Source organism: Pygocentrus nattereri, chromosome 4, assembly GCF_015220715.1.
Source record: "Pygocentrus nattereri isolate fPygNat1 chromosome 4, fPygNat1.pri, whole genome shotgun sequence".
Classification (NCBI taxonomy): domain Eukaryota; kingdom Metazoa; phylum Chordata; class Actinopteri; order Characiformes; family Serrasalmidae; genus Pygocentrus; species Pygocentrus nattereri.
This window is the reverse complement of record NC_051214.1, coordinates 1,751,856-1,776,449: the sequence shown is the minus strand read 5'-3', so window position 1 is coordinate 1,776,449 and position 24,594 is coordinate 1,751,856. Positions and strand designations below refer to the sequence as shown.

Sequence of the window (24,594 nt, the reverse complement as noted above, 5' to 3'; positions counted from 1 at the left end):
CTGAGTTCATAGTGGTTGGTTAGTGTAGTGAGTAAAACCTCTGCCTTCTATGCTGTAGACTGGGGTTCAATCCCCCACCAGGGTAAGTCCCCTACACTACACCAATAAGAGTCCCAACACCACCTTGGCCTGCTTTTGTAAAATGATCAAATTATAAGTCGCTCTGGATAAGAGTGTCAGCCAAATGGCATAAATATAATATATAAATATACTGAATTGAATTCCAGTGAGTGTATACAGGATTTTATCATTCTTTGGCGAATCACACACAGAAATGGTCCAAAATTCAACCATAGTGCTGCCAAAAGCATCAATACATTTTTTTTTCTAATTAATTTTATTTTTAAACTCTCTTTATGTTCTTGAATACGTTTCCCCTCACTGTATATTATGTTCATGGCCAAATTGGGGTATAAGACCAGGGTGACAGAGTAAAGTAGAATGATTTTTGACACATCCTACATCATTCCAGTCCAATAAAATAAACATTATTGGACTTGGCTGACTACAGGCCAGTAGCCCTAATCTCTATAGTCATGAAGGCCTTTGAACGCCTGGTCCTAGCCCACCTGAAGGCCCTTTGCACAATCCCCTACAGTTCATGTTTTAATACCATAGTGCCAGAGCTGCTCTCCTAGCGGTCTATGCCAGATCCCATCTACCAGTGGACTGTGGATTTCCTGAATAACAGGGGACAGCAGGTGTGGCTAGGAAAACACATCAGACTCTCAGACTTTCAGTAGTGAAGTATCACAAAGTTGCTTGCTCTCGCCACTTCTCTTTAGTCCCTGCACCAATGACTGCATCTTCTAAGAACCAGCTGTGAACATCCTGAAGTTTGCAGACAACACCACTACGGTGGACTTCATGGTCCACGGTGATGAGTCTGCCCACATAAAGGAAATCGTCAGCTGGTGTTTTGGTGCAGCAGCAAACACTTGCTTCTTAACACACTAAAGACTGTAGAGATGGTGGTGGACTTCAGGTCCAGCCCTCCCTCGAACCCTACCCCCCTCAACATCAATGGCTCTGTGTTTCCCCCTATAGAGTCAGTCAAGTCCTGGACACCACCATGTCCAGGGCTCTGAAGTGGGAGAGGAACACGGTCTCTATCACCAAGAGAGCATGGCAGAGAATGTTCTTCTTGAGGCAGCTGAAGAAATTCACCGTGCCACTGAGCCTGAAGATCCAGTACTACACAACGATCATTGAGTCCGTCCATCCACTGTTGCCATTGGCGATGCTCACTGGGGTTCGGACCCCAGTGAATGAATAACCTTTGACTTGGCTTGAGTCATTCTGTTCCAGCAAAACACCAGAGCTCATCCCATAAAAACAAGCTGTCGTTCCAGCTAGGGGGCGTGAGCAGCTTTGAAACCATATAAAACAGATACTCCCACCTCAAGCCATAATGCATTTGATCATGAACTTAAACTCTTGCTTTCCTACTGCTTCTCAAAAAACGCTAAGATTGTCTCTGTGTTTCTTGTTTAAACGCTGGATTCATGAATCTTACGGAGATTAACCAAACTGACCAATGCCTCAGGTTTTCCTGTCCAGAGAGGTCTGTGCCTACTGCAGTGTATGTGTTGCTGTATGTGTGTGCAGCTGCTGTAGTTCTGCTGACAGTGTGTGGAAATCTGCTCATCATCATCTCCGTCTGCCACTTCAAGCAGCTCCACACACCGACTAACATGCTCATCCTCTCTCTGGCTGTGTCGGACTGTCTGGTCGGAGTCTTTGTGATTCCTGTATCGTTAATATGGATGATCGAGTCGTGTTGGATTTTTAATGCAGTTTATTGTGTATGTTTTATTTTGATGTCCTATTTTCTAACGAACGCATCGATATTCAACGTTGCTCTGATCGCAGTGGATCGGTATTTTGCTCTCTCTAACCCCTTTCTCTACAGTAATACGCTCTCTGTGAACATTATGTGTATGGTGGCTTCATGTACTTGGTTTGGGATACTGTTTTATAATGTAGCACTTCAGTACTTCAATGGATACTATGCAAGTGTGATGACGTGTCCTGGACACTGCTTCTTGGTCTTGGATGAGATCTGGTCTCTGGTTGATCTTCTGATGTCCTTTGTTCTGCCATGTGCTGTTATAGTCATACTGTATGTTCTAGTTTTTGTTATCGCACAGAAACACGCCACTGCCATCCGAGAGCTTAATGCTCACACTAGAGTGACAGACTCTATGAAGTCAGAGAGGAAAGCAGCTAAAGTACTTGGCATTCTGGTGTCAGTGTTCCTGGGATGTTTATTTCCATACTTTATTTATACTGTGCTAGGCAGCGTAACAGAAATCGAAATGGGATCATTTCAAAAAGTCTTGTTGCTGGTTTATTTAAACTCCACCATTAATCCAGTTATTTATGCCTTGTTTTATTCGTGGTTTAGGAAGTGTGTTAGACTCACTTTGACTCTTCAAATATTCAACACAGATTCTGCTCTGATGAGTGTGCTTTGATAAGTATGTACGTGAATGACCTGTTGATTATATTTATGAACGACCACATCATAATCTAAATAAAATTCAGCCTTCGAGCCTCGACCAGAATTTGGGTGGCACTTTATTATTGAGGAACACATAATGAGGGCTTATTAAGATTGCGTTCTTTGCTCTGTAAAAAGAATAGACTCGTTTAATAGCTTTATTAATTATAACCTGCATTAGCACATCATCTTTCTGATGCAATGTTTAAAAGAAGACAGTCACTGTCTGTGGGCCCTACCAAATTCACAGCCATAAACTTGTAGCTCGGACCACAGATTAAGGCCCAGTCTTATTTCTTCTTTTTACCCCTCCCCTTGTTTTGTTCGGAACTGAGTTACAAGGCGTGGTGGGTGAAATCTTGACCTACGAAATGAGACCCTCAAAAAAAACCAAAAAAAAAACCATCACTTCATTAACAGCTACTAGCGCCGCTCTGTAGGCGACCCTGCCCGTCTGCAGGGACAGCAGAGGAGGGGAAAGTTCAGCTCCTCACTGCTGAGCTTTAGTTATATTTAGGGATCATACGCCTTCAAAGAGGGGGGCAGTTATTTATTATCACCCCCCCTAATTCTACAGTGATATGAAGCTGAAGTCGGAGATTCTCCAGATTCTTGCTCGAATTTTCCTGTTCCTCCGCAGTTACATTCTGGCGCTCCAAGCGTCAGAACTGCTGGGCTATTTAAGGTGGAACGGGAAAGTTAGAAAGCTAGCTACCGAGAATTCAGCATAATAATAGTGATTTTTTGTGCTTGTTATGAAGAAAAACAACCATAATACACTGAAACGACATTAAACTAAGATAAAACAGTGGATATCTGAATTTTTTAACAGAGAAAATTCTCACATCTGTGGGTTTCTTTGGTCTCTTCTGGTCCGTCTTGCCTGTTTTTCTTTTTTTCTCATATCTCTCTGTTTGGAGTGTCTCTGAAAAACCTCTGTTTGGAGGGTCATGTAGCCCCAACACTTCGCCCCACCCCTCTATCTCAACAAGATTCAGGACACCCCACCCCTAGACGAGAGCACGCAAAACAGAGGGCTAAGGGCTCAGTGGTAGGGGCGAGGGGTGAAATGGGACTGGGCCCAAAGTCCTTTTCTGTGTAATTAGCGATCTGTTGTGACATGCAATAAAGTGAGAATATTGTGTTGAGGTGAGTAAACAGCCATTAATTTACATTAATGTAACGTCATCACTGTTTACATGTTAGCTTGTCCACAAACTCTAAAGGTCTTCTACACAAAAGTCCACAAAACGCTAAAGGGCTAAAGTTTATTATACACATGAGTGGGTTCATGTGAGGGGCAAGGCAAATACTCACTTTACAAGTCCCCCTTGTTTATGGCTGTTTAGCCAAGAAAGGGTTAAAGGTAAAATTGGTTTCACTTTCTGACTCAGTGTCCCACCTCTCAGCCCCTCGTTTCTCTGCACTGATGGGTTAAATGCGGAGGTACATTTCTCCGTTGTGGCATTAAGAAAAGGTAACTTAATGGATTAAACATTTTGCCCCAGCATGATCCAATATGACTGATGAGGGCTGTGCTACTCAATAGTAATATTGATAAAAGCCAATGATTAATTACCATTGCAGGACATATGTAATTTATTTGGTTTTATGGGTTTTTATTGAGGATTCTTACCAAAAAGAGTAAGCAACTAGTTACATTTTTAAAGGCTTACAAAAATTCCTACTTTGCATGTAGTTTGGTGGGAGTGATGAAACTGGGTTTGAATGACAGCAAAAGTCAAAATGAAGCTTTAAGACTGCTAAATCAATTTAACAACGTGACTTTATTTAAACAATTTTTAAACATCAAAATTTTATTCTTTACTGAGTAAACAAGAGAAGTCCATTTCAGAGTTTCCAAACACACAAAGATCATCATAAGAAAACGTATCATCTTCTGTTATTAAATGACCATTATTTTGGTATTTTAAATCTGCATCACACGGTAAGCACTCCCGCAGTAATTTTATACATAACGTCTGTCTAAGAATGTTTAAAAATGGAGAATATTTTACACTGTCCAGGTTGCCTTAGATTCAGTAGGTTGGAGAAGTGTTTTTACATCACAAACAGAAGGGTTACTGCAACAGTGTTAAATAGTGTCATTGGTCTTCTACTGTAACAGACAAATGCCACAGATGCCAAAAGATTGTTTGTAACAATTGTAAAGCCTCCCGTGGTGTCGATAAGAAAGACAGATCCAAAAACTATGATTGTTTTATTAGACCTACTTTAAAACATCCGCAGACGGCAGCTTAGGTCCAGTGCCACCATCTGGAATCGCTGGACAAGGCCACCAAGCTGGCAGAGGCAAACCTGGAGGTTGGGACATTGGTCCCTGTTCCTAAATTGCCACCCACCTCCCCTGATCGAGCTGGACAGTAAGACATACCAGTATTCAAGGGGGTACATGTCAAGCCTTGGTGGATTTTGGCTGTAATCAAACCACGATGTGTGATGAAGTGGTCGGCCACATAAAATGACAGGGCGGGGTCAGCGGAAGCTGAGGGGCAAAGTGCGCAGAGGTCACCGACTTTCTGCAGAGTCAATCACTACAGACCTCCAAGCTTCATGTTGCCTTCAGATCAGCTCAAGAACAGCATAGAGAGCTTCATGGAATGGGTTTCCATGGCCGAGCAGCTGCATCCAAGCCTTTCATCACCAAGCGCAATGCAAAGTGTGGAATGCAGTGGTGTAAAGCGCCGCCACTGGACTCTCTGGAGTGACCAATCATGCTTCTCCGTCTGGAAATCCGATGGACGAGTCTGGGTTTGGCAGTTGCCAGGAGACGGTACTTGTCTGGCTGCATTGTGCCGAGTGTAAAGTTTGGTGGAGGGGGGATCATGGTGTGAGGGTGTTTTTCATGAGTTGGGCTCGGCCCCTTAGTTCCAGTGAAAGGAACTCTTAAAGCTTCAGCACCAAGAGATTTTGGACAATTTCACGCTCCCAACTTTGTGGGAACAGTTTGGGGACGGCCCCTTCCTGCTCCAACACGACTGCACACCAGTGCACAAAGCAGGTCCATAAAGATGTGGATGAGCCAGTTTGGTGTGAAAGAACTTGACTGGCCTGCACAGAGTCCTGACCTCAACCTTGGGATGAATTAGAGTGGAGACTGTGAGCCAGGCCTTCTCGTCCAACATCAGTGTCTGACCTCACAAATGTGCTTCTGGAAGAACGGTCAAAAATTCCCATAAACAGACTCCTAACCCTTGTGGAAAGCCTTCCCAGAAGAGTTGAAGCTGTTATAGCTGCAAAGGGTGAGCTGACATCATATTAAACCCTGTGTATTAAGAATGGGATGTCACTCAAGTTTATATGCGTCCTATTAATGACCTCTGCTTTATGCAAACTGTACACATTGTTGGGCATAAAATCGATTCGTATCAGTGTTTACCACCCCCAAACGAATGGACAGGTCGATTATTTTAACCAAACCCTCAAAAATATGATTTGGAAGTTGTTGTTTGCAGTGTGAGAGGTCCCAGAAGACTCCTTGCGGTGTTTTCCTTTTAAATTATTGTACAGGTGGAGAATCGGGGCTGTCCTAGATGTCATTAGAGAATATTAGGAGGAGGAATCTTCAAACTGTAAGAATGAATTCCAATACGTTCTTCACCTGAGAGCAAAACTCTAAGCACTGGAGCACTTAACTCAGGAGAATTGAGCTCCAGGCTCATGAACGTTAGAGCCGCATCTACAACAGCGTAGGTTTTCACCGGGAGATAAAGCGTTCGTTTTACTCCCTACTTCAAGCTCCAAATTGCTCGCTAGTGGCTAGAACCCTTTGAGGCCACACGGCAAGTAGAAGTTGACTTTGAGGTCAGACAGACAGAGTCAGGGCACTTCAGACATACCACCTCAATCTTCTTAAAGAGGCGGTCCCTGTTTCTCTGGCAATGGCAGTTGTGGGGACCTGTCCCGGAGAGCAGAGGTGGCCAAGTTACGAAAGGATTTTTCCGACATATTTTCGCATCTGCCTGGCCGTACTGACCTCATTGAACACCACATTGAAACTCGTCCTCCTGTGGTTGTACACAGATGACCATATCGAATGCCTGAGCACAAAAAAGGTGGCTTAGGAAGAAATTAAGGTTGCACTCAATATGGGGGTAATCAAAGGGTCCTACAGTGATTGGAACAGCCCAATTGAAAAATCAATGCGGTGTCTAAATTTGATGCATATCCCATGCCACGTATTGATTGGTTAGGTGCTGCTCGTTTTCACTCAACACTGGATTTGACCAGGGGCTACTGGCAGATCCCCTTGTCTTCAGTATCTCCATGCCGTTTGTCACTTTCGGGTTATTCAGAGCACTGGCAACATGGCGAGAGGAACTACCTGATCCATCTGCTGCTCACCTATTGGCCAGTGCATCATGCAAAATTGGAAGAATCCACTATCTGACCAGCCTTTCGCTCTGAATCTAGCTCTTCCATTTCTCACTCTTCGCTCATATGTCCACACCAAATTGTCAGAACCTTCTGCAGGTCAGGGACTTCCGGTCTATGATCACCTCTTTTTCTCTGAAATTACAACAAATGTTGAAAGCAAAATGGAGTTATGAAATAACTGAAGTTTGGAAAGAATACCAAGAAGCCCATTCTCCTTTCAATGTAATGTCCTATAAATTTTCCATCTCAAATTTCTATTCTGTATTTTGCATGTTCTCCCCGTGTCTGCATGGGTCTTCTCTGGGTTTCCTCCCAAAGTCCAAAGACATGCAGTTAGGCCAGTTGGAGATACTAAACTGGCCCTAGGCATGAGTGTGTGTGAATGCATTTCTGACCTGAGATGGACTGGTTCCTGCCTTCTGCCTAATAAGTGCTGGGATAGGCCCGAGCATTCTTGTCATGACCCAGGAGAATAAGTGGCTTAGATGATAAGTAATTTCCATTAACTGTCACTGTTTTTGTGTCCCAAAAGCACCCCATTTCCTTCCTGTTCTTCAGTCCAGTCAGACCAATCTATGTTGATCAAAAAAGGGGAGGTCTGGCCTTCAAGCTTCAAGCAGAAGCTGCCCAGAACTCTGGCCTACATTCTCAGAGGGTTCTGTCTTTCTACAGTCATACGGTCTCCTCTCAAGGTATGACCATGCTGAAGAAATGGTCAGAGCTAGTATATCTGTTTTCATTAGAAAATTGCTGAATATTAGTGATCTATGGACTGTAAAGTTTATTCTTGCCAGTTAACCCGTAGATGTCAGGCATTGCTTGCAATAACAGGATGTTGTAAATTTCTTCTATTATACGTTAAGCATTTCTCAATTATTAAAGGAAACAGAAACTCTGTAAAAAGGACAGGTTGTAACAATCTGACCAAACTCAGCAGTTACTAATAAAATCCGAATGGGTAATGGAAAAACTGGATTACAGCGATTGGAAACAATAGAGAACCTGAAGTTTTCAACAGTGTGCAAGAAATGCGCAATGCTAGTTATCATCATGAAAACGGACAACAAATGCTGACATTTCTCACAACTCTATTCAAACCAAGAACTGTGATGTTCACAATATTTATATAGTGGCTTAAATTAGAATTAGAATATATTAAAATGTGCGAGTGAGAGTACGTTTGTTAATTCAGCGTTCAGTCTCCACTCCCTGCAGTTTGTCTGAAACTTTTATCTCTCTTGCGCATATTGGACAGCACAACGAGAGCAAAAGGCAGTGTTTATGTCATTGCGCCAAGTTTATTTACTAGCAAGCAGAATACAATTGCCAGGACTTACGTCGATTTCCCCCACCCAATGTGAACACTAATTTGGTGAGGACAAAAAAACGTGAGCACCAGAATCTCACAGAGCTTCCACGAGTTTTACTTAATATTCCCCAGAACAGACAACACACTAACAGCTTAAAAAAAAAAAAAAACAAAGCAGAAAAGTAGTTAAATATATGATCTACTGCAAAAGTCCATTAGGTGGGATAAGGTTATGCAGAGAAGGTCCAGAGATTGTCCCTATCAAATCCATCCATCCATCCATTTTCTAAGCTGCTTCTTCCTCAGGGTCGCAGGAGCCTCAGGATCCCAGCGGCCACTGGGTAGAAGGCAGGATACACCCTGGACAGGTCGCCAGTCCATCGCAGGGCAGACAGACACACTTACACCCAGGGGCAATTTAGTATGTCCTGTCAGCCTGACTGCATGTCTTTAGACTGTGGGGGAAACCGGAGAACCCGGAGAAAACCCACGCAGACACGGGGATAACATACAAACTCCACACAGAGAGGACGTTGGTCACCCGGCCAGGGAATTGAACCCAGGCCCTTCTTGCTGTGAAGTGACAGCACTACCCACCGTGGCACCGTCCAAGCAACCAATGTTCCTAAAATACTCAAAAATCAAAACAGGGCCCAGCAATGCAAAAAAAAAACCAATGAAATTCATCTAACCAACATCTTTTCATCTCTGATCTCACAACCCTCAACAACATGTTGCTTTCACCTCAGAGCACCACAAATGCCCAACTCAAGAACTCAATCTCTTTCTCAAGCTAAATACTGTGGCACCGTCCAAGCAACCAATGTTCCCAAAAAACTCAAAAATCAAAACAGGGCCCAGCAATGCAAAAAAAACAAAACAACATAGAAATGTCCAATTCCTTAAGGTATCTCCACATTTAGAGGGGGTTCTAGAGGTGGAACAGCAATGATCCACCAGGCCACTATTGCCCAACCTTGACCCTCCATGAAATTACCACACTTCCCTTTCCTGTTCCCAAACCAGGGTTTATATTCAAACATATATTCAAACATTTTTAAAAAAAATGTTTTTATGATGTATGGTTTGGAGTTTGGAGACTGTGACTCTGTCTAAAAGACAGGAGGCTGAGCTGGAGGTGGCGGAGATGAAGATGCTGAGATTTTCGTTGGGAGTGACAAGGATGGACAAGATTAGAAATGAGCAGATCAGAGGGACGGTGAAGGTGGAGCAGTTTGGAGATAAAGCCAGAGAGGCCAGGTTGAGATGGTTTGGACATGTGTTGAGGCAGTGGATAGGGCAAGATGGAGGCAGATGATCCGCTGTGGCGACCCCTAAAGGGAGCAGCCGAAAGAAGAAGAAGAAGATGTAGAAGAAAAGAATTTTGACTGAATTGAATTCAGTTGTTACTGGACATTTTGATTGCCTTGATTTGTGGAAAGGAAAAAGGTCTTTTAGTTTTTTGCCATTGTACCAGTTCAAAAAGTCAAGAAATTCAAAGTCGGACATGCAGACCTAAATCTGTCCATGGAGATATACTTGTCCATATTTCATACATGGACACTTTTACGATGTAATTACAATTATTGCAAGCTTTAATATAATGCATATTTAGTGTCCATAATCTATAGCACACTGATCTCTAAAGGTCTACTTTATGTTAATCTTACTAGTTCTGAGTCGTTATTGGAGAACTGTTTGTCTGTGAATGGATCTTCTACTGTAAGACGTTAGAGGCCTGTTCACTACTGTGTATTTACTACCCAGACAACAAGCCATGACATCATGCATTAAACTGTCATTCAAATTAGGAGGGGTGTGACTTTTTTGAAGTATAAATATAGCAGACCTGCTTTCTCAGGCCATAATGCCATTTAACTATGAACCTGTACTCTAACCATCTCACCTCTTCTTCTTAATGCTTCTCACCGAAAGCCGAGATCTGCTTTTTTTCCTTTGAGCTCTACTCAAATGTGGGATACATGTCTGTTATGGGGCTTAACCAAACTGATCAATGCCTCAGGTTTTCCTGTCCAGAGAGATCTGTATCTACTTTATATGTGTTAACATATGTGTGTGCAGCTGCTGTAGTTCTGCTGACAGTGTGTGGAAATCTGCTCATCATCATCTCTGTCTGTCACTTCAAGCAGCTCCACACACCGACTAACATGCTCATCCTCTCTCTGGCTGTGTCGGACTGTCTGGTTGGAGCTCTTGTGATGCCTATGACATTATCATGGATGATTGAAACATGTTGGGTTTTTAGTGCAGCCCAATGTTTGTGTAATGTATTTTTTTCCTATCTTTTCACAACAACATCAGCTTATAGTGTTGCTCTGATCGCAGTCGATCGGTATTTTGCTCTCTCTAATCCGTTCCTCTACACTAAAGCAGTCACTGTGAACACGATGTGCATTGTGGTTTTATGTAACTGGTTTCTATTACTGTTGTACTATCTAGTACTTCAGTACTTTAATGGATATTTCACAAACCTGGTGATGTGTCCCGGAGACTGCTTTTTGGTCTTGGATGAGGTCTGGTTTCTGGTTGATCTTCTTCTGGGATTTGTTTTCCCCTGTTCAGTTATAATCATATTTTATGTCATGGTTTTTGTTATTGCAAGGAAACACGCCACTGCTATCAGAAACCTTAATATGCAAACAAGGACATCAAAGAGCACAGCAGATTCTATGAAGTCAGAGAAGAAAGCAGCTAAAGTACTTGCCATTCTGGTGTCTGTGTTTTTGGGATGTTTATTTCCATATTTCATTTATACTGTATTAGGTTATGTAATAGAAATTGAAATGGGAACATTTCAAAAAGTCTTGGTGCTGCTGTATCTTAATTCTGCAGTTAATCCAGTTCTTTACGCTTTGTTTTATCCGTGGTTTAGGAAGTGTGTTAAACTCATTTTAACACTTCAAATATTCAGCACAGATTCTTCACTGATGAGCGTTCTTTGATGAATGAATTATGTAAGACAGTTGGCACTGTACTTCAGGGTTGTGGGCACCTTGATTGTATTTGCCAGTTTTAATGAATGTCTAGAAATTTGCCTCTGTGTCTTATTGTTACATGCACTCCATTTCTATGATGGTCATTGTTTTTGGCCTGTTGTGACTAGCAAGAGAAAAATGTGTCAGGAATGTATTTTGTACATGGTTCTGTCAGCATGTTTCTCCTGACAAGCACCAGTAAACAGTAGAATAGCCACATGCTCACATTAATTTTGCTCTCTCTAATCCGTTCCTTCACAGGCTCTGTGAACACGATGTGCATTGTGGTTTTATGTAACTGGTTTCTGTTACTGTTCTATTTTTTTTTTTTACTTTATTTTTATTGGTACATCGTGGGAACAGGCATGCACAAATTATAATTATAGCAAAAATGGGGGAGAAGAAAGAAAAAAAAGAAAAAAAAATCAATAAAAATAATAAAGTGGGGGGGGGGGGTGGTTCTACATCTGGTCAGGGATTAGTCCTTATGTTGAGTCTTTTGTTTTACTATTAAGAAAATTGTCCCATTTACTCCAAGGTTTAGAAGACCTTTCCTTCTGTAGCCTCAAAGATAGGCTTATGCGTTCCATATGCTGAATTTCTTTGACTACGTCCATCCATTGCTCAAGAGTTGGGGGTGATGTTTGCAGCCATTTCCTTGTAATGGCTTTTTTGCTGGCTGCTGTAAGGATTCGGAATAAATACTTGTCCTTCTCCCTCCAGTCTACAGGCATGAGCCCCAAGTACAAACTTCTTCCCAGTAAAAAAGTAGTACAGGACAAGACCAGAAGATATGAGTATGATCTGCAACCTTTTCACCACAATTTCTCCAACAGCAGCTGCTTTGTTTTAGATGCTTTACACTTTGTTTGGGGGAGACAAAGAAGCGACTAATTGACTTCCAGCAAAATTCCCTCCAAGATCTGGCTAATGTGGTTCTGGGTTGGGAGCTACAGATTCTATCCCATTCCTCATCTGTGATAGTGACTTCAAGTTCCTTTTCCCATCTATTTTTAATATAGCTTGTTGAGATCTTCATAGAAAATGAGAGAGATTCGTATAATTTAGAAACTGTTCTATTAACCATTCCTTTTTTATAGGCATCCACAAAAATCTCTACTATTGGTGAAATATCCACATTTAGAACTTCTGCTCTAAAGTAATTTCTAATCTGGAGATACCTATAAAAATCTTGATTCTCCAGATTAAATTTCAATTTTAAACCTTCAAATGATTTTAGGTTGTTATTCTGCAACATAACACAGAGTGGGGAGATACCTTTAGCAGCCCATTGTTTAAATCTATCATCATAACGGGCAGGTTCAAAGTGAATGTCATATCCTGGCCATGAAAGAAGCTTAACGTCTCTATGTAAGTTAAATTTATCTATTATATCTGACCAGATCTTCAATGGCACACGAACCCACTGACACTGCTGTACTCCCGCAGATTTAATCATTTCTACACTACTTAAGGCTGCTTGGAGGGGAAACCTGAGCAAATTGGTTTCAATATTTCTTCATTTGGATTGGTAATTAGGATTACACCAACATAATATTGGTCTCAACTGGGCAGCAATGAAATAATTCTTCAATATAGGTAGCGCCATACCTCCCTTTTTCTTAGAAAGCTGTAATGTTGTGAATTTTACCCTGGGACGTTTCGCACTCCATATAAATCTAGAGATTAGTATATCCCAGCTTCTAAACTGTTGATCTGGTATTTCTACAGGCAGGGACTGAAATAAATAGAGTAACCTTGGTAGGATGATCATTTTAATGGCTTCTATTCTGTTGCTAAAGTCTACTGGTAGCAGGGACCATCTGTTCAAATCTTCCTTCATTTTGGCATTGATGGGGGAATAATTCAATTGGTATAGATTTCTTAAGTCTTTTGGTAAATTAATCCCGAGATACTTAATCTGTAAGGAAGACCATCCAAAATTAAATTTGGTTTGAAATTCTTGTGTAAGGTTGCAATTATATAATAGGATTTGTGTTTTGTGTATGTTGAGGACATATCCGGAGAAGGACCCAAACATCTTAAGAAAATCCATCAATACTGGTATGCCCACTACTGGATCTTGTAGAAACAATAGCACATCATCTGCGTACAGACATATTTTGTTCTTATGTTCTACTCTCCCTATTTGTATACCTCTCAAGCCTGTATTCTGCCTTATACCCTGAGCCAGAGGCTCAATATACAGTGCAAATAAGGAGGGAGATAAGACACACCCTTGGCGTGTTCCTCTTTCTAGTTTAATTCGATCTGATAGGGAACCATTTATCTTAACTATCGCAGTAGGTGAGGAATACAAGGTCCGAATGGAATTTATACTTGATTCATTAAATCCAAATTTCCTCAATACTTCATAAAGGTAACCCCACCCAACCGAGTCAAAAGCCTTTTCAGCATCAAGACTAATTACTACCGCTTTTAAATTCCTCTGGTTGATATGATCTAGGATGTGTAGCGTCCTTCTGATGTTGTCTTGCACTTGTCTATTTTGTATGAAGCCTGATTGGTCGTTATCTATTAAATCTGGTATTATCTTTTGTAGTCTTTTAGCTAATATAGAAGCATATAATTTATAATCTATATTCAGGACTGCAATTGGCCTATAATTACTTACATCCATTTTATCTTTACCTTCCTTCGGTATTACTGATATAATCGCTTCATTCCATGAGGGGGGGACCTCTCCTTTTGCTAAAACCCAATTAAAACAATGAAGTAAAAGAGGGGTTAGCTGTTCTTTAAATATTTTATACCATTCTGAGGGGTACCCGTCTGTACCGGGAGATTTGTTCCCTTTCAGTCTGCCTATAGCTGAATTAAGTTCTTCCAACGAGATTTCTGAATTTAAAAAATTATTCTGTTCTTGACCAATAGTGGGGAGATTCAATGAATCGAGGAAATTTTTTATCGACACCATCCCTGCATTTTCAGGTTGTGTGTATAACTTCTGATAATAGGTCTCAAATGCCTTTAAGATCTCTTCAGGTTTAGAGGTTACTTTCTTAGTTACTGGATCCTTTATCTTTGATATATTATTTACTGATTGTTGTTTTCTGAGTCTCCAGGCTAATAATTTAGTAGCTTTTGGTCCCTGCTCGTAGTATCTCTGCTTTAGGAATCTATGTCTTTTCTCAATCTCCCCATCATAAATTCCATTAATTTCTTGTCTTATTTTATGTAATTTGGGCAATAATTTTGAATCTTTAGTTAGGCTATTTTCCTTTGCTATGTCCTTAGGTTAGTTTGTAATTCGTTTATTTTTGCCAATCTCATTTTTTTTATTGATGATATTCTTGATATTCCCTCCCATCGACCCACCACCAATGGGAGGGGAAGTAGTAGGGGTTCGGTGCGTTGTGGATCGGGCAGTGTCCGAAGGCGTGGGCCTTGGCGTTCTGATCCTCGGTTGCTGAAACTGGCTTTTGGAACTTGAAACGTTACCTCACTGGCGGGGAAGGAGCTTGAGTTGGTGCGCGAGGTTGAGAGATACCGGCTAGATATAGTCGGGCTCACCTCAACACACAGCTTGGGCTCTGGGTCCAATCTCCTTGAGAGGGGCTGGACTTTATTCTTTTCTGGAGTTGCCCATGGTGAGAGGCGGCGGGCAGGTGTGGGCTTTCTCATAGCCCCTCAACTCGGTGCCTGTATGTTGGGGTTTTCTCCGGACGAGAGGTTAGCTTCCCTACGCCTTCGGGTTGGGGAACGGGTCCTGACTGTTGTCTGTGCTTATGCACCGAACAGCAGTTCAGAGTACCCAGCCTTCTTAGAGTCCTTGGGAAGGGTGCTTGAAAGTGCTCCTCCTGGAGACTCTATTGTCCTACTGGGTGACTTCAACGCTCACGTGGGCAATGACAGTGAGACCTGGAGGGGTGTGATTGGGAGGAATGGCCTCTCTGATCTGAACCCGAGTGGTGTTCAGTTTTTGGACTTCTGCGCAAACCACAGTTTGTCCATCATGAACACCATGTTTGAACACAAGGATGTCCATAAGTGCACATGGCACCAGGACACCCTAGGCCGCAGTTCAATGATTGACTTTGTAGTCGTGTCATCGGACTTGCGGCCATGTGTTTTGGACACTCGGGTAAAGAGAGGAGCTGAGCTGTCAACTGATCACCACCTGGTGGTGAGTTGGATCAGGTGGTGGGGGAAGATGCCGGTCAGACCAGGCAAGCCCAAACGTATAGTGAGGGTTTGCTGGGAACGTCTAGCAGAAGAACCTGTCAGATTGAACTTCAACTCACACCTCCGTCAGAACTTTGACCAGATATCAGGGGAGGTGGGGGACATTGACTCAGAATGGGCCATGTTCCGTTCCTCCATTGCTGAAGCGGCTGACTGTAGCTGTGGCCGTAAGGTAGTTGGTGCCTTTCGGGGCGGTAATCCTCGAACCCGGTGGTGGACACCCCAGGTGAGAGATGCTGTCAAGCTGAAGAAGGAGTCCTACCGGGCATGGTTGGCCTGTGGGACACCAGAGGCAGCTGGCAGGTATCGACAGGCCAAGCGATCTGCGGCTTCAGTTGTCGCCAAGGCAAAAACCCGTGTATGGGAGGAGTTTGGTGAGGCCTTGGAAAGTGACTTTAAGTCGGCTCCGAAAAGATTCTGGCAAACCGTCAGGCGACTCAGAAGGGGAAAGCAGTGTGCCACTAGCACTGTATATAGTGGAGATGGTGTGCTGCTGACTTCGACTGAAGACGTCATTGGGCGGTGGAAGGAATACTTTGAGGACCTTCTCAATCCCACCGACACGTTCTCCAGTGAGGAGGCTGAGTCTGGGGACATGGGAATAGGCTTGTCCATTACTGAGGCCGAAGTCGCTAAGGTAGTTAAGAAGCTCCTTGGTGGCAAGGCTCCAGGGGTGGATGAGATCCGCCCTGAGTTCCTCAAGGCTCTGGATGTTGTGGGGCTGTCTTGGCTGACACGCCTTTTCAACATTGCGTGGACATCGGGGGCGGTGCCACTGGATTGGCAGACTGGGGTGGTGGTGGCTCTTTTTAAAAAAGGGGACCGGAGGGTGTGTTCCAACTACAGGGGAATCACACTCCTCAGCCTCCATGGCAAGGTCTATGCAGGGGTACTGGAGAAGAGAGTCCGGCTTATAGTCGAACCTCGGATCCAGGAGGAACAGTGCGGGTTCCGCCCTGGTCGTGGAACACTGAACCAACTCTTCACCCTCTCCAGGATTCTGGAGGGTTCATGGGAGTTTGCCCAACTAGTCCACATGTGCTTTGTGGATCTGGAGAAGGCATTCGACTGTGTTCCCCGGGGTATTCTGTGGGAGGTGCTTCGGGAGTATGGGGTACATGGCTCTTTGCTACGAGCCATTCAGGCCCTGTACAAACAAAGCTGGAGTTTGGTTCGCATAGCCGGCAGTAAGTCAGACTCGTTCCCAGTGAGAGTTGGACTCCGTCAGGGCTGCCCTTTGTCACTGATTCTATTCATAATTTTTATGGATAGAATTTCTAGGCGCAGTCATGGGATGGAGGGTGTCCGGTTTGGTGACCTCAGGGTCACATCGCTGCTGTTTGCAGATGATGTGGTCCTATTGGGGACATCAGGCCGCGAACTTCAGCTTTCGCTGGATCGGTTTGCAGCCGAGTGTGAAGCGGCTGGGATGAGAATCAGTACCTCTAAATCCGAGACCATGGTTCTCAGGTGGAAAAGGGTGGAGAGCCCTCTCTGGGTCGGGGATAGGCTCTTGCCTCAAGTGGAGGAGTTCAAGTATCTCGGGGTCTTGTTCACGAGTGATGGTACAAGGGAGCGGGAGATTGACAGGCCGATTGGTGCTGGGTCAGCAGGGATGCGGGCTCTTTACCGGTCTGTTGTGGTAAAGAAAGAGCTGAGCCATAAGGCAAGGCTCTCGATTTACCGGTCGATCTACGTTCCCACCCTCACCTATGGTCATGAGCTTTGGGTAATGACCGAAAGAATAAGATCGCGAATACAAGCGGCCGAAATGAGTTTCCTCCGCAGGGTGTCTGGACTCTCCCTTAGAGATAGGGTGAGAAGTTCAGTCATCCGGGAGGGACTCGGAGTAGAGCCGCTGCTTCTTCACGTCGAGAGGAGCCAGCTGAGGTGGTTCGGGCATCTGGTTAGGATGCCTCCTGGACGCCTCCCTCGGGAGGTGTCACAGGCGAGTCCACCTGGGAAGAGACCCCGGGGAAGACCCAGGACACGCTGGCGCGACTATATCGCCCAGCTGGCCTGGGAGCGCCTTGGAATCCCCCTTGGAGAGCTGGTGGAAGTGGCTGGGGAAAGGGAGGTCTCGGCTTCATTGCTTAGGATGCTGCCCCCGCGACCCGAACCTCGGAGAAGCGGAAGATAATGGATGGATGGATGGATGGATTCTTGATATTATTTGACCTCTGAGCACTGCTTTTGCAGCATGCCATAGTATTGAGGGGGAAATGTTGTCTGTATCGTTCTGCTCCAGGTATGCCCCCAACCCATTTTTGATAAATACTATAAATGATGGTTCGTTTAATATCCCTACATTGAGTCTGCATAAATGCTTTTTAATTAGGCTATCCAAGGAGAGGGTAAGGTAAATTGCGCAGTGATCTGATAACATTTACATTTACATTTATGGCATTTAGCAGACGCTCTTATCCAGAGCGACTTACAAAAGTGCTTGTCATTACTTTAGAATATCTCATGTTAATAAAGGTCGACATAATGTTAAAGAGCTTTGCTCTAAATTGCTACCTGAAGTTATCTATGCATTGAGACCTAAACAAATACAACAAGTAGAAAAATACCTACAACTCAACATAGAGTCTACACAACACTAAACCTGCTGAAAAAAAGTTTGTAATACAGTGAACAATAAAAGAGGTGAAGATCTTTAATAGATAGTGTTAGTGATTAGATAAGTGTAGTGTAAAGAGATGGGTCTTCAGACGTCGTTTAAAGACAGCAAGTGATTCTGCTGTTCGGACATTTAGGGGAAGTTCATTCCACCACCTTGGTGCCAGGACAGAGAACAGTCTGGAGGCATGTTTTCCTTGTGATCTGCAAGATGGTGGGTCAAGTCGAGCCGTACTTGAAGCACGAAGGTCTCTGGGTACGGAACTAGCTTTCACCATTGATCTCAAGTAGGAAGGAGCTGGACCATTTTTGGCTTTGTAGGCCAACATCAGGGTTTTATATCTGATGCGAGCTGCTACAGGAAGCCAGTGAAGGGAACGCAGCAGTGGAGTGACATGGCTGAATTTAGGAAGGTTGAAGACAAGTCAAGCTGCAGCATTCTGGATCAGTTGCAGGGGCCTGATGGTAAGCATTGGAAGACCAGCCAGAAGGGAGTTACAGTAATCTAGTCTAGAAATGACTAAAGACTGAACGAGTACCTGTGTGGCCTCTCTAGAGAGAAAAGGTCGAATTCTCCAGGTGTTGTAAAGGAGAAATCTGCATGACCGAGTCAGGTTAGCAACATGATCCTTCTGACCTATAGTACAATCCTTAACCCTCCATCTATCAGAGCCAAATATAAAAAAATAATCCAATCTAGAGTATTCAAGGTGTCGTGCTGAATAGAAAGTATAGTCTCTCTGTGATGGGTTAAAATTTTGCCATGTGTCTAATAATCCCAGCTCCTGCATAACTTTCCTGATCTTCATATTAAATGGGCTTCTCCTCTGTTGGTTGGTACTGTCGAGTTTTGGATTTAATATTAAATTAAAATCCCCAGCACATACCAATATTCCTGATGTCTCAGTAGCAACTAAGGTAGACCACTGGAGTAGCTTGTCGAGTTTGTCTTCAAGAGATAAGGGCTGGAGTTTAGCGCAAAATTCCGTCGGTACTCCCCTTTTTTCCAAGCCATTTGCCGCTTCGTCTGCGTTTTCATAGGTAGTCACTCCGTCTTCCCAGAAAACCCGCAGTCGCGCAGGAAAGGGTGTCTGAAAACGGATCCCCTTACCCTTCAATGCCTTCCTGATAGGGGCGTACTCCTGTCTTTTCTTCAAAACCTCCTTAGCGTAATCGTGGTCGAAGAATATGCGCTTGTTCTGACAATAGATGGGTTCTTTCCACGCCGCTCTCAGCACCTTTTCTTTCATCACAAACTGGAGGAAACCCACTACTATGGATCTTGGAGGGGCGCCTGCAGGTGGTTTTGGTGCCAAGGCACGATGAGCTCTTTGAATCCCCAGCAGGGTAGCATCGTCTTGTAGCAGCGGTATCATCAGTTCTTCCAGAAATTTCTGGACCGAGGAACCTTCTGCACCTTCAGGTACTCCGTAAATGCGTATGTTATGTCTTCTCGAAAAACCCTCCAGTTCTGTGATTCTCTTTTGCAGACCTCTTTGCTCTTTTAGCGTGTGTAGCAAAACCTCCTTAACCGCTACGTTCCATGTTTCGGATTCTCCTACGCGCTGTTCTGCCTCGGACACTCTGGTTGAAATGTCGTGGAGTTCTTCCGTGACATCCTTCAACTTTTGGCACATGTCCTTCTGCATTTCCAGCAGTTCTGCCCGTACATCTTTTTTGATTTCGTCTCGAAAAACGGAGAGTGCTTCACGCAGTTCGCTGCTAATCACCTCCTTCATCATTTCTCGAAGGGAAGGTTCGCCTGTTAGCTGCATTGTGCTAGCTCCTACTGGAGTTTCCAAGTTCGGTCGTAAGTTACTGTCCTCATTCACCATTTTAAGATTTTGCTTCGCAGAACCCTTTCATTTGTTTCCCCCTGACATTGCCTGTGCAGTTGTATCACTTAAATATATGAAAGACTTGAATTTCAGGGGGAAAATTATCCGTCGATTGGGGAGCTCTCCCTTTAGGCTGCAATAACTGATATCGTTGTCAAGAGCTATTGAATGAAATTCATCTAACCAACATCTTTTCATCTCTGATCTCACAACCCTCAACAACATGTTGCTTTCACCTCAGAGCACCACAAATGCCCAACTCAAGAACTCAATCTCTTTCTCAAGCTAAATACTCAAGCTAAATACCGTGGCACGGTCCAAGCAACCAATGTTCCCAAAATACTCAAAAATCAAAACAGGGCCCAGCAATGCAAAAAAAAACAAAACAACACAGAAATGTGCTCAACCAATTCCTTAAGGTATCTCCACATTAAGAGGGGGTTCTAGAGGTGGAACAGCAATGATCCACCAGGCCACTATTGCCCAACCTTGACCCTCCATGAAATGACTGCCACGCTTCCCTTTCCTGTTCCCAAACCAGGGTTTATATTCAAACTAATAGTCCCCAGACGGAACGCACAGGAAACATTTTCAAAACAAAAAAATGTGGAAAACAAAGCATAATGAAAATACCAGAAATAAGATACGGCCACAACTCCAATCAGAACATCCCAGTGAGAAGTCATAAAGTAAATGAAGGACTTTATTTTCTGTGGGGTAACCTAAATAACACTACCTGAATTCTGTGTTAGTGTTAATCATTAGAAGTAGGTATTCCACAGGTCCCCTTATGTGGTGGTGTCACAAGGTTATACATTTTTATCCATACCATTTTGTGTTTGTTTGTAGAAGAAAAGAATTTTGACTGAATTGAATTCAGTTGTTACTGGACATTTTGATTGCCTTGATTTGTGGGAAGGAAAAACGTCTTTTAGTTTTTTGCCATTGTGCCAGTTCAAAAAGTCAAGAAATTCAAAGTCGGACATGCAGACCTAAATCTGTCCATGGAGATATACTTGTCCATATTTCATACGTGGACCCTTTTACGATTTAATTACAATTATTGCAAGCTTTAATATAATGCATATTTAGTGTCCATAATCTATAGCATACTGATCTCTAAAGGTCTACTTTATGTTAATCTTACTAGTTCTGAGTCGTTATTGGAGAACTGTTTGTCTGTGAATGGATCTTCTACTGTAAGACGTTAGAGGCCTGTTCACTACTGTGTATTTACTACCCAGACAACAAGCCATGACATCATGCATTAAACTGTCATTCAAATTAGGAGGGGTGTGACTTTTTTAAGTATAAATATAGCAGACCTGCTTTCTCAGGCCATAATGCCATTTAATTATGAACCTGTACTCTAACCATCTCACCTCTTCTTCTTAATGCTTCTCACTGAAAGCCGAGATCTGCTTTTTTTCCTTTGAGCTCTACTCAAATGTGGGATACATGTCTGTTATGGGGCTTAACCAAACTGATCAATGCCTCAGGTTTTCCTGTCCAGAGAGATCTGTATCTACTTTATATGTGTTAACATATATGTGTGCAGCTGCTGTAGTTCTGCTGACAGTGTGTGGAAATCTGCTCATCATCATCTCCGTCTGTCACTTCAAGCAGCTCCACACACCGACTAACATGCTCATCCTCTCTCTGGCTGTGTCGGACTGTCTGGTCGGAGCTCTTGTGATGCCTATGACATTGTCATGGATGATTGAAACATGTTGGGTTTTTAGTGCAGCCCAATGTTTGTGTAATGTATTTTTTTCCTATCTTTTCACAACAACATCAGCTTATAGTGTTGCTCTGATCGCAGTCGATCGGTATTTTGCTCTCTCTAATCCGTTCCTCTACACTAAAGCAGTCACTGTGAACACGATGTGCATTGTGGTTTTATGTAACTGGTTTCTATTACTGTTGTACTATCTAGTACTTCAGTACTTTAATGGATATTTCACAAACCTGGTGATGTGTCCCGGAGACTGCTTTTTGGTCTTGGATGAGGTCTCATTTCTGGTTGATCTTCTTCTGGGATTTGTTTTCCCCTGTTCTGTTATAATCATATTTTATGTCATGGTTTTTGTTATTGCAAGGAAACACGCCACTGCTATCAGAAACCTTAATATGCAAACAAGGACATCAAAGAGCACAGCAGATTCTATGAAATCAGAGAGGAAAGCAGCTAAAGTACTTGCCATTCTGGTGTCTGTGTTTTTGGGATGTTTATTTCCATATTTCATTTATACTGTATTAGGTTATGTAATAGAAATCGAAATGGGAACATTTCAAAAACTCTTGGTGCTGCTGTATCTTAATTCTGCAGTTAATCCAGTTCTTTACGCTTTGTTTTATCCGTGGTTTAGGAAGTGTGTTAAACTCATTTTAACACTTCAAATATTCAGCACAGATTCTTCACTGATGAGCGTTCTTTGATGAATGAATTATGTAAGACAGTTGGCACTGTACTTCAGGGTTGTGGGCACCTTGATTGTATTTGCCAGTTTTAATGAATGTCTAGAAATTTGCCTCTGTGTCTTATTGTTACATGCACTCCATTTCTATGATGGTCATTGTTTTTGGCCTGTTGTGACTAGCAAGAGAAAAATGTGTCAGGAATGTATTTTGTACATGGTTCTGTCAGCATGTTTCTCCTGACAAGCACCAGTAAACAGTAGAATAGCCACATGCTCACATTAATTTTGCTCTCTCTAATCCGTTCCTCTAGACTAAAACAGTCTCTGTGAACACGATGTGCATTGTGGTTTTATGTAACTGGTTTCTATTACTGTTGTACTATCTAGTACTTCATGGATATTTCTGAAATTTCCCCTCTGGGATCAATAAAGTATTCTGATTCTGATTCTGATTAAGTGCCAGAGTTTAGATTAAGAGCTAACAGTAAAAACCCGGGCACTGCAGATATTATAATATATATTATATAATAACAGATATTATATGTTCCACCTGAAAGCAGCTCTGTAGACATGCAGACCACTGTGTTACTTTCTGAAAGGTGGTTGAGGGACCTCTGGGCCATGGTCACCTCTTTTCCTCATAGTACAACTATGTTTAAAGCACTATGGTGTTTTGAAATAACTGAGGTTTAGACAGAAGACCTTGAGTAAAGCCCATCCTCCTTCCAATCTAACACACCCTAAAATTTCCATCTCTACTTTCTATCACCTGTGACTGTTTTTGCACTTCTCCCTGTCCAGTCCAGTCAGACCAACTTCTGCTAATCTAACAGAGGAGGTCCAGCCTTCTAGCTTCAAGCAGAAGCTGCCCAGACCTCCAGCCTAGTTTCTCAGAGGGTTCACCACTCCTACAGTCTTACAGTTTCCTCTCAGGCTACGACCAACATGGTCAGAACTAGTCAATCTATTTTCATTAGAAAATTACTTAATGTTAGTCAGCTATGGTGCACTGTAAAGTATATCAGTTTTAAGCCCCACTTAAGGGGCCTCCGTGGGCTGGAGGTCAGGGAACCAGCCTTGTGACTGGAAGGTTGTTGATTCGATTCCCTGATCTGACAGGAAATGGCTGAAGTGCCCTTGAGCAAGGCACCTAACCCCCAACTGCTCCCCAGGCACTGCGGATAGTACTGCCTACTGCATTGGGCAACTGTGCTCACTGCCCCCTAGTGTGTGTGTGTTCACTAGTGTGTATGTGGGTGTCTCCGCTCTAATTCATCCCAAAGGTGTTCGATCAGGTTGAGGTCAGGACTCTGTGCAGGCCAGTAAAGTTCTACCACACCAAACTCACTATCCGTGTCTTTATGGACCTGCTTTGTGCGCTGGTGTGCAGTCATGTTGGAGCAGGAAGGGGCCGTACCCAAACTGTTCCCACAAAGTCGGTTATCCATACGAGAGGCATGACTTCACCCCTGAGCACCATCACTCCCAGCACCGACTGCCGAGCCCAGTAGGTGGACAGGAGTGGACCTACAGGAGACCCACGCCTACTATTCTGGATAGGATTCACCCTAATTCCAAGATAGTTCTCTTGCCTTTGAATTGCCTTCGAACACCTCAAATACCAAATTTTTGTTGATCACCTTAAGTCTGAAGAAGCCCTGCTGTTTGCTGACTCCTATAGTCACTCGAGGTATCCCTTCACCAATACTATGGGGGAAGGTGCATTGTACTAAATTGCCATTAGCTTATTTAGTGTGTCCTGAGCTCCAGTCAGCAAGAGCAGCTGTCCTGTCATCTGTTCTGACTTTTCTTGACTTCTCAGCAGCTTTTGACAGGGTCAACCACACAATCCTTCTAGATGTCCTCACCAACCTTGGAATTACTGGCTGTGCATGGAAATGGTTCAGGTCTTATCTGGAGGGTTCACATCCTCTCCATGCAGGCTGTCAACTGGTGTCCCACAAGGCTTGGTCCTGGGTCCTCTTCTCTTTTCTCTTTACACTAGCTCTCTTGGTGATGTAATATCCTGTCATGACTTCTCTGATCACTGTTATGCTGATAACACTCCACTAATCCTTTTTTTCTCACTTTCTGACTTGGCATGTCTGACAAAACCCCATTTTTTCTAGGTTTGTGGATGTGTAACCTATCTTCTTTCCAAGTGCATTTTTATGATCTAGGAAATTGTATTCACTGACATCCTGGCTGTCTTTGCAATTTCCCTAAAGAACTGATCTACACTAGTAAAGGTTATAATAGCCTGTATGTTTTGCTGGGTTACCTGTCTTTTTCTCAAAATTAT

The 24,594-nt window shown here is 43.2% G+C and overlaps 3 protein-coding genes across 3 annotated transcripts; all 3 read left to right on the top strand.

Annotated features, from left to right (window-relative positions):
* The first annotated feature begins 1,500 nt into the window (after nucleotides 1-1,500).
* On the top strand, nucleotides 1,501-2,509 carry LOC108432818 (trace amine-associated receptor 13c-like). The gene has a single exon (XM_017706926.2). The coding sequence runs from the start codon at nucleotides 1,506-1,508 to the stop codon at nucleotides 2,475-2,477; it is 972 nt and encodes a 323-aa protein (XP_017562415.1). The 5' UTR covers nucleotides 1,501-1,505; the 3' UTR covers nucleotides 2,478-2,509.
* A 7,683-nt stretch (nucleotides 2,510-10,192) lies between these two features.
* Nucleotides 10,193-11,173, top strand: LOC108432819 (trace amine-associated receptor 13c-like). Its single transcript, XM_037538223.1, has one exon. It carries the CDS (start codon nucleotides 10,193-10,195, stop codon nucleotides 11,171-11,173), a length of 981 nt encoding a protein of 326 aa, XP_037394120.1.
* Nucleotides 11,174-21,330: 10,157 nt separating this feature from the next.
* On the top strand, nucleotides 21,331-22,311 carry LOC108432801 (trace amine-associated receptor 13c-like). The gene has a single exon (XM_017706905.2). It carries the CDS (start codon nucleotides 21,331-21,333, stop codon nucleotides 22,309-22,311), a length of 981 nt encoding a protein of 326 aa, XP_017562394.2.
* Nucleotides 22,312-24,594: the final 2,283 nt, after the last annotated feature.